Source organism: Natator depressus, chromosome 17 (assembly GCF_965152275.1).
Source record: "Natator depressus isolate rNatDep1 chromosome 17, rNatDep2.hap1, whole genome shotgun sequence".
NCBI classification, from domain to species: domain Eukaryota; kingdom Metazoa; phylum Chordata; order Testudines; family Cheloniidae; genus Natator; species Natator depressus.
Genome location: NC_134250.1, coordinates 1,592,615 through 1,602,353, shown reverse-complemented (window position 1 = coordinate 1,602,353; position 9,739 = coordinate 1,592,615). Strand labels below are relative to the sequence as shown.

At 57.2% G+C, this 9,739-nt stretch overlaps 1 protein-coding gene across 1 annotated transcript; it reads left to right on the top strand.

Annotated features, from left to right (window-relative positions):
• Positions 1-106: 106 nt before the first annotated feature.
• On the top strand, positions 107-4,249 carry TLCD1 (TLC domain containing 1). Its single transcript, XM_074974351.1, has 4 exons — positions 107-301; positions 1,514-1,596; positions 2,696-2,778; positions 3,544-4,249. The coding sequence occupies exons 1-4, from the start codon at positions 111-113 to the stop codon at positions 3,937-3,939; spliced, it is 753 nt and encodes a 250-aa protein (XP_074830452.1). The 5' UTR covers positions 107-110; the 3' UTR covers positions 3,940-4,249.
• Positions 4,250-9,739: the final 5,490 nt, after the last annotated feature.

The following is a 9,739-nucleotide window of genomic DNA, read 5'->3' as shown; positions in this document are numbered from 1 at the left end:
GAGCCGGGGCCGGGGCCGGGGCCGGGGCCGGACGAGCCGGGGCGGGCGCACGCGGGCCGGGCCGGGCCGGGGCGGAGCGTGCGGGGCCGGCGGCGGGGCCAGGCGGCGGCATGGGGCCCTGGCTGCGCGCGGCCGGGCTGGTGCTGGGCTCCACGCTGCTCTTCAAGGCGCTGCAGCGGGGGCTGCGCCGCCTGCCCCTGCCCACCCACGTGCGCCGGGACCCGACCCGCGCCTGGCGCTGGCGGAACCTGCTCGTCTCCTTCGTGCACTCGGTGGTGTCGGGGCTCTGGGCCGTGCTGTGGTGAGTGAGCCCCGGCCGTGGGGGGGCCCCCTCCTCTCCTCTCCTCTCCTCCCCCCGGCGCGCGGGGCCCCGGGCGTGGGGGGGCCCCCCTCCTCTCCCCTCCTCCCCCCGGCGCGCGGGGGGCCCCTCTCCCCTCCTCCCCCCGGCGCGCGGGGCCCCGGCCGTGGGGTGCCCCCTTCCCCTCCTCCCCCCGGCGCGCGGGGCCCCGGGCAGCTCAGCCTGGCCTCCCCTTTGCTCCCCATTAGACGTGTTTGCACAGAGCCCTGCCGGCCCCGGGAGCCTGGCAGGCGGGTGCTGATCAGCGCTGAGCCTGCAGCACGTGCACCCGGCCCCTGACTCCTCCCTGCAGCTAGTGGTCCCGGGGCCTCTGGAGAGCCGGGCTGGGTACCAGGAGCCCACGCCCTGGGGCTGCTGCTGTGTCGGGGTTAGGCTGAGGTGCCCCCAAAGGCCTGAGGCCCGATTGTGCTGCACACTGTATATAGGACATGGGGGTCCGTTCGGTGCTGAGCACCCCCCTCCCCGCGGTGGCCTATCAGAGCCTCCTCCTCCCTGCCCCAGAGGAGAGCAGCGGGCAAGCAGGACAACCAGCGCATAGCACCCTGCACCAAACCGCGGAGGGGGCCAGGAGAGCAGGGGACATTCCTGGTCTGCAGGGCGTCCCTGAGGCCCCTGAGGTGCACACCTGGCAAGGGGCGCTCTGTTGCTAAGGAGACCTCCACCGAGTGTATCCACCTAGCAGAGGGAGGAAGGGCGGAGCTGATCATGTGCCAAGTCTCAAAGCCTGGTCCCAGGGACTCCAGGCCCTTCCAAGCGAGGCTTGGAGCATTCACTGATTCCCTGCAGCATGAGCAATGAGCCACTAAGCAAAGGAGAAAGAACAAAGGCCCCAGCTGACTCTTACTGTACCCAGTGTTGTGGACATGTTCTAAATCGGGCAATTACTGATCACAACCTAGGCCTGTTCCTGGGCTCTGGGAAGGTAATGGGGCCTGGGACACGCAGCCCTGGAAGGAGCTGAATGGCTGACTGAGGGGCCAGCTGTTTCTCTTTGCTTCTGCTACTGGGGGAGTTACTCTGGGTGAGAAGCGGTAACTCGGGAAGAGGAACTGTGCCCAGGCTCCTCCGCACCATGATACTTGGGAGGTGAGGAGGGCTGCTATGATCAGACTATATGAAACCACACACCCCTCTGCATGTCTCTCCCCTCCCCAGCGTGTGGCAGGTTCCTGAGATGCTGGTGGACATTGAAAACACCTCGTCCACTTCAGGATACCTGCTTCTCTGCTTCTCTGCAGGTAGGGTTTCTGCCCCTTCCTCCCCCAGCGCAGGGGTCTGGTGTGCTGCATTTCCGCTAGAGCTGCTGAAATTGGAGCTGGAAGAGCCTTCCCCGACTGCTGCCCCAGCCAGCTCCAGGCAGGAATGATTCAGCAGCATCCCCTCCGGGGCTTTGTGCAGCCCACTCTGGAACGTCCCAAGTGCTGGGTCGTCTCCTGTGTCCCGGGAGAAAGTATGTTACCGCCCAGTACCTCTCACCGAAGTTCTCTCGAAGCCGGGTGGCCATGCAGCAGCCTAGTAAGCGCTGTGCAGGGGCTCAGGGCTGCAGTGGGCGGAGAGGCCCCTCCCCCAGCCCCAGCCCTGCCACTGCCAGCCCCTCCCCTCAGTGCTCAAAACCTTTCATGGTGTTCAGCCTTCAGCTCACCTGTGCTTTAATTCCATCCTGTTGTTCCTGTAACACGCCCTGGTCCTGCCCACAACAGTGCCCCTCCTTAAGCGTTGGTGTCTTCAGAGCCACAGGGCTGTCTAGCCTGTTCCCCCACAGATTTGAATCTGTGGCTCGGCTCAGCAGCCGTTTCTCCAGTTCCCGGTCGCGTCGCTTGGTCTTTGCTGCGCTGCCTGGAGCTTTTCAGTACCTCGGTGGTGTCCAGCCACAGCGAGCCCTGTGCACGGGGCGCTCGCCTCCCTGCTCCATGACACGAGGCTGCAGCACCTACTGTGCGGCACGGTCATTGAGCCGTTCCAGACGGAGCTACTCCTGCTCCCAGCGTCCTGTTCCAGACCGTTTTCCCCGTGTGCCCAACCTCGCTGACAGGCTCATTCTTGTTTCCTTTCCACCCTGCTTGCCGCTGCTGTGCGCAAACTAGTCTTGATGATCACGCATGCAGTTGGAGAGGCATGAATCTGCCTTCCTGAGAGTGTCCATCAGCTGTTCCTCCCAACGTTCGTTACCAATGGCAGCGGGGGGGCACGGTTTAATGCAACCCCATCTCACTAGTCTTGGCACTGGGTCACACCTGAAAGGTCTCGATGGAGGCTCTGTTATAGACGCACAGGCGGTGATTGTAACTCCCCCCACACCAGGACTGACAGACTGTGCTCTCTGCCTCCCTTCCACAGGCTACTTCATCCACGACACACTCGACATCATTGTGAGCCACCAGTCCCGAGCATCCTGGGAGTACCTGGTTCACCATGCCATGGCAAGTACAGGCCCATGCAGTGAGCCCGGCTGGCACATACAGCACTGAGCGAGACCAGCTGAGTTGACTCTCCTCTTTCCAGATACACCCACAGCTGAGTGAAACTGACCAGTGACCCTGGGGAGGCAGGACGGGTGCCCCACAGGAGGCTAGGGCTGGGAGTCCCTGAGGTTGGAGATGTCTGACCTGTGCTGGCCTTGTTGCCTGTTAGCTGAGCAGATCATGGCCCAGGGCTGAAGGTCAGGTGCATGGAGCTACACAGGCTTTGTGAGGCCAGCTTCGGAACGGCTCCCTGCCCAGTCTCACCTGCAGCTTTCCTCAGCAGGGTGGGGATGCAGAAGCCAGCACCTGCCAAATGGGGCAGTCAGCCAGGTCATGGGTGATTCCCTGGGGAGTAAAACAGGAGGTGGAGAAAAGAGCCCGAGGGACCTGCCCAGCTCCCATGCACAGAAAGATTGGTTAGTACATCCCGGCTGGGACACCGGCTGGGTTAGACTAACCTTGTGAGAGTGGGGTGGCCACGCAACTGTGGCCAGAGCCCCGGGAAGCTGAACCAATCTGCTCACTCCTGAGAGATGGCTCCCCACTACCCAGGGCCCTGCAGGCTGAGCTGGAGGGGCTCCCCCCCCCCTTACTGCCTGCCCTCTAATCTCCTTCCTCTGGAGTGGGCCTGGTATCCGGCACTCAGCTCCATGCCTGGGCTTGGCAGGAGGACGGAGGGGAAGTCAGCTGGCCTCACTCCTGTGTCTGGGTCCCCCCTGCCAGGCAATCTCAGCCTTCTTCTCCGGGATCTTCCTGGACCGCTTCGTGGCAGCGGGGATGCTGTCGCTCTTCGTGGAGGTGAGCAACATCTTCCTGACCATCCGCATGCTGCTGAAGCTGAGCAACATGCCAGCTCCCACCCTCTACAGGGTCAACAAGTATGTCAACCTGGTGATGTATTTCCTCTTCCGCCTGGTGCCTCAGACCTACCTGACCTGGTACTTTGTGTGCTACGTGGAGGTGCGGGGTCAGGGAGCCTTCTTGATAGTCAACCTCTTCCTGCTGGATGCCATGATCCTGACGTACTTCTCCCGTCTGCTGCGCTCCGACTTCTTCCCAGACTCCTGTAGGCGGCGCGCCGGGAAGGATGCGGACGGGGAGAAGTTCTTAGTGGACTGAGTGAAGGGGCATCGTCTGTGGGGTTCTGCAAACCCCCCCTGCAGTGGAGGGCTTGGACATGGGGCGCTTTGCACCTCGTCAGCTCTGCACCACACGTGCCTTACAGCTGAGCTCCACCGGCAAAGGGCTCTGCAGTCACTTAACAAAGCCTGTGCTTTGTCACAGGATGGCCTGACCTGCCCCCTGCAAAAACCCAACCCCCTCCCCCCCCCCGCTGCTCCCAGGGTCAGGTCAATGCCAATGGGGCAGGGGTCACGGCAGGCAAATCAGGAGGGGAAGGATGGAGCTGATTGGGAAAGAGGGTTTATCTTCCATGTTGTGATGGGATGTTACATGCATTAAATACGTGTCTGTTTCCAAGCTTCTGCAGCACATCTGGGCCGTCCTTTCCCGGGGCAGAGCATGCAGTGACCTGGGGAAGGAAGCAGCTTCTTACAGAGGCTGATGGGGAGGCGTCTTCGAGGCAGAGACAGCCAATGGCAGGTCCGGCACTGAAAACAGTGCAATGGTGGGTGCTAGCCGGCCCATGTACATAGGCAGGGTTTCAGCTGGGATTGTACTCAGGGCTGCTAGCCCATCCCGCTGCTTGGGCAGCCACAGCTACACGGCTACTTGCAGCATGCTAGCTGGATCAGTCTACCCACACCGGAGATTACAGCTGCAGCTCAGTGTCACATACCCTGTGGCTGCAGACGGGGCAGGAGGGAGGGAGCTGGCCAGTGGCTGCAGAGGCAGGTGGGATGGGGATGGGCGGGGGGGAGCTTTTCTGGATGGAGGAGATAAGTATCCACTTGTAGGCTGAGGGAAAGGAGCCAGAAAATGGAGGGAATGTTTAAGTGGAAGAGGGGAGGAGTAAGGTGGTCAAGGGGCAGGTGAGGGAAATGGCTGCTAGGTAGTGAATTTTGCTGGAAAAGATTTGTCAGGATTCTGGGCAGAGCAGGAGGGGCCGAGGGCTTGAGAAGGGACAGTGGGAGCTGGGGTGGGAGAGATGCAGCGTTCTATCAGTGAGCCGGGGGAGGGGGCCGAGCTCCAGGTGAAGCCAGCAGGGAGGAAGTCAGCAGGATTCCAGGGGTGGAGGCGGTTAGAAGAGTGGGCAGAGCATTTGCCAATGAAGGCGGCAGAGAAAGGGAAGACGTGGACTGACAGGAGCAAAGGGGCAGAGGAGGGGGTAAAACATAGTCTTTAATGTCACCCAGTTGCTGCTTTGGCCAGAGCTGGAGTTGGGGCAATCTAGGAACAGGCCAGACAGGGACGATCAAGGCTCTGGAATGCAAGAACTCTGCTGAAGAGGGGACCCGGCAGGGCACAGAGCTCTCACTGGTCCTAGGTGAAGGTCTCTTCAAAAGCCTTAATTCCTGGTTTGGTATGAAGCAGGGGTGACTGGCTCTTCCTGTGGAGAACCCAGTCAGAACAAAGGCTAGCCCAGCAAGCAGAGCAGCCAGGCACCAAGCTGCAGAGCTGAGAAACTGGCCTGGCAGCTCCATTCATGCTATTGTGACTACACCCAAAGCCATGAGGCAGGTGCCCTAGGCTGGGCTCCCCAGCTTACCTAAAAATAATCCAGTGACCCCTTAGTGTTCTTGGGTCGGGGGTGGGGTGTGTGCAGCTGCCCCCTTTCCAATGGTCTAATCCAAGAGTGGTGAGCCTGGGACCTGCCTTTATCCAGAGGCCTCGTGCACAGTTGGGTACATTCCCTCCTCTTACCTGTGTCCATCCAGGGCAGGTGCATGCTGCTGTGTCTTGCTTTGCAGCTGGCTGCTGCTGCAGCAGCTTTAACGCAGGGCAGGGCAGGGCAGGAGCTGTGTATAGTGGTCAGGTGTCATGCTGGTGGGCAGGGGGTAAGAACTTGGCTGGAGAGCGCCAGGGCTGCTTGCAGACAGGCTGCTGGGGTCTGTCCAGTACCAATGCTAACTGAGTGAATGGCCTTGGACGTGCAGCTTGTGTGAAAGGCCATTGCTCTGGGAGTTCCTGTGCAGTATTTGGGAGGCAAACTGGTGCTGGCACGTGCAGAAAGAGTCTGCACTTGGCTCCCAGAATAAAGCTTTGGCCTGGTGGCTCAGCTTGCTGCTGTGCAAACAGGGACGGAGGGGGTCCCAAGGGCAGCCCCAAGGCGAGCAGCCCTGCTGGAAATGAAGCTTGGATTCTCCCATCAGCTCCCTGGGCCTTTAGCTAGAGGGTCTCCGTTATCCTCCATGACCCCTGCACTCAAGGCCAAGGTTAACCAGGGGGGTCAGCAATCAAGCTGCAGGGAGCTCGCTGCTCTGCCAGAGTGGCCCTGGCCCATGGGCTGAATGGGGCACTGGGCTCTGGATGATTCCATGAAAGGGCAGCTGCCTCCCCTCTGCCCCAAAGGCATGGCAGTTTCTACGCTGCTGTCGGAAAAGGCATGGCCCTGTCTACGTACCTGCTTCTCCTTCGGGAGGGCCCTCCTTGGGTTACAGAAACTTTGCTCAAATGAAGGCCCCCGGCTGACTGTTTCAAGCTTCTTCCTGGGAGACAGGAGAGGCTGGTGCAGCTCAGCTGCTGTGGCTCGTGGAAAAGGTGAAGATGGAGGAAGCCAGCCTGGCTCTCCTGTTCCGCACTTCTCCCCATGGCACCACCCCTCGCTCTCCTCCCTGTGCTGGCCAGCAGTCGAACACACAGCTTGGAAGTCAATAGCAGGAAACTTTTTGGTCACATGCCCTTCTCTGCCCATTGGACTGGGTATAATGAATGAGAGGTCATGTCGAACCTCGCCCTTGTCGCTATCACTGTGCTGTGTGCACAGAGGCAGGGTTTTCAAACTCCATAGCTAAGAGATGGCTCCCCACCAGTCTCTGCCTCAAGAGCCCGAGCCAGTGTTTGCTCAGTGGCTCCTGGTTCTTCCTATACAGTCTGCACTCACCTGGGCTAGTGCAATACAGCAGCCGCCTTGCCCAGCAGGCCCAGCCCTGGGGCGTTAGCAGCAGCAATCATTAACCTCTTCCATGAGACTGAAGAGTTAAAAACCCAGTCATAGTGGAAGTGCCTGCCTGAGGCGAGCAGAAGGGCCAGCAGCTCATCCCATCCACCTCGCCCTGCCCACAACAGTCTAGCAGCACTCAGCCCTAAAGGAAAACGCAGAGTGAGTCACATGCCTTCTGGCCCAGCTTCCTTAAAACCAGAGTATTCACACCAGCCCTCCTGGCGGAGAATGAGACTTGGGGCATGAAGCAGACTCTGGCTGGCCAGTAGGGCAATTTGGCTTGGCCACCCTTGGAGAGCAGACCTGGTGCTCCAGCTCCAGGAACTCAGTACAGGTGAGTCGGCAAGGCTAGCCACAGGGCTCCCTGTGCATTGGGCTGGACTCTCAAAGCACCCACAGCCTTGGGGAGCTGTCATGACCAGAAGAAAATCTACAACCAAGAAGCTTATGATCCAAGCTCTCCTTCCCAATGCCCAGCTAACACTCCTCTGCCTTAGCTTCCTGTCCGGCCCACCTGGAACACTCTGCCTGGAGTCTGTTACCTGCCTCCCTCATCTCACTGTACCCACCAGAGCTGTGCTATGTTCACTCCTCACCCCAAAAGCTAAGTCCTTTCCCCCCGCTGGTGTATGGCTAGTTCTGCAGAGGGATTCCCAGACACAGCATGGAGGCAGCCAAGGTGTGTCAGTGCAGAGGCATGCACATACAGCTGGTTTTGAAGCTTCTCCATTGTGCAGACCTTTCCCCCATAGGTCCAGTCAGTCCTCTGTAGAGGGGAATGTTCTGTCTTTCTCACAGCAGAACATGCCTTGCGTAGAACTGTGTTCTCCCCTAGAAATGTCAAATCATTCCTGCCTAAAAAGGGATTAACCATTTCCATACAGTGGTGCTGGAACTAGGGGTGCCACTGCACCCCCTAGCTTGTAGTAAGAACCAACACCAAATAGATGGTTTCCACTGCAGCCCCTGTTTCCATATAACCAACACCACACACCCACACTTCTCTTTGGGGACAACTAAAGTCAAAGGACGTCATTTGCTGAGCCTCAGCCAGAGGCACATTGGGGTGAATTACCCTGAAAATCCAGTTCTACTGCCTGAGGCTCACAGCCATCCCCATGCATGAAAACTCCCCTGAAGTGGCAAATCTGCCTGAGCCTTAAGTGACAGATCAAAATAGGTTTCACACCACATAAGGCCCTTGGCCCAAAAAACCCCCCCAACATTGCTCAAAGGTCCTTCGAGCACTTCTATCCACCCAGCACCTTTTGCATCAGCATGCACACACACACCATTGCCTAGCTGAAGTGCAGGAGACTCCACAGAGGAATGCAAACCTCCCCATACCCAGCCCTCCCCAGCACTTTAGGGCAGGAAGTGAAGAGCAGCATTCAGCTACAGAGGGGACTTCACAAGGCAGAATACATTGGTTTGGCCAAGCCCTTCACAACTGGGGGCTTGTTAGGCAAGAATATTTCTAGAGTCATCTCTGTTCTTTGCATCCACGTCCTGCCTACCACAGGTAAGCACTCCACATTCTTACCTATTCAAACACTTTGAAGAGCTGGTTTCAACTAAAGATTTTTTTTGATGGCAATCCCTCATTTCCAGTTAGCAACTGCAGCTAGTTTTAAGGCTGCCCCGCTTAGCGCCTTGAACCTAATTAAGGCCTTCAATGCTAGCTCAACACAAAGTGCATTTCAGGGGAGCTAAGCCCAGTATTGCAGCAGGGATAATGCACTTCATGCCAGACAAAACCAAATGAACCTTATTTTTAAAGGGCTGGTAATCAAAGGGGCATTGTAGCACTCAGTACTAAAGTGTTCATGAATCTATCACCGAGTAGTTGGAAAGAGCCAACTCAGGCTGGGAGTAGGAATGAAGAAGGGAGGGTGGCCTTAAGATGAAAACATCACATCTGGGACCCACAAGTCTCTGAGCTCTGGTCCTCAGGCACCTGGCTCAAAGGTGGGGTTAAGTTACAACTCTTATAGGCATGTGATGAGATAAACAGGGTTAGATTGTTAGATGCTCACATAATATAGTGATAGCCAAACAAACAGCTGGTAGACCATCTGTTTGCCCTGTATTTACAAGTCTCTGTCCTTCAGCCACTGTCAGAGGACAAGCCTTGGCTCTAGTTTGTATGCAGTGGCCCCTGTGCAGTAACGCCAATTGGTAGCAGTTCCTCTCTAAGTACTGAATGTAGAAACTTGGTTCCCCTCATGGCTCCAATCCCCACAGGACATGAGCAGTTGGAATCTCCCAGGAACATCCTTCAGTTGACTATTTTTACCACTAGAATACACATGCGTTTGACAGATGAGAAGCCATTATCTAGCTAAGCTAGACAGGGTGAAGGCACTTGTGATCAACCAGATGAACTGAACATGAGAACTTCTCTAAAGGTCTCATTTGAAATCAGTGAAATGGCTGTACAATGGCAACAGCTGGCAAAAAAATGAAACCAACTTGCAAAAGGATGAAGCCATGATACACAAAACTTTTTACTCTCTGTGAAAGGCTCTGCACAGAGCACTTTGAACAGGGTCTGACTACCCCAGGCTTAAACTGAGAACAGCAGCAGCAGAAACCATTGGTGTTTAAACTCTGTGTAATTAAAGCAGCATAAAAGTGTTGGACCAATAGCCAGGGTAAGACAAGAGCAGCGCATTGAACACAACATGCTAGTCATTTAAGTCTCCTGCAATGAGAATAATGAGCTGAGGTGGAGTTTTCACTGTGAATGTACCTCTTCCTGTGCTTCAACACCACCAAATTCCTGTAGACTAGAGCTCCGGGGAAGTCTGCCACGCTGCAGCCTAAAGGCAGGTGTTTAGGACAGCATTTCAGTCT

Excerpts from the sequence above, each read along its gene's own strand:
- TLCD1 (XM_074974351.1), top strand. The coding sequence starts at position 111 with ATGGGGCCCTGGCTGCGCGCGGCCGGGCTGGTGCTGGGCTCCACGCTG. Across the intron at positions 1,597-2,695 it reads GCTTCTCTGCTTCTCTGCAG|GCTACTTCATCCACGACACA; the intron begins GTAGGGTTTCTG and ends TCCCTTCCACAG. Across the intron at positions 2,779-3,543 it reads ACCTGGTTCACCATGCCATG|GCAATCTCAGCCTTCTTCTC; the intron begins GCAAGTACAGGC and ends CCCCCCTGCCAG.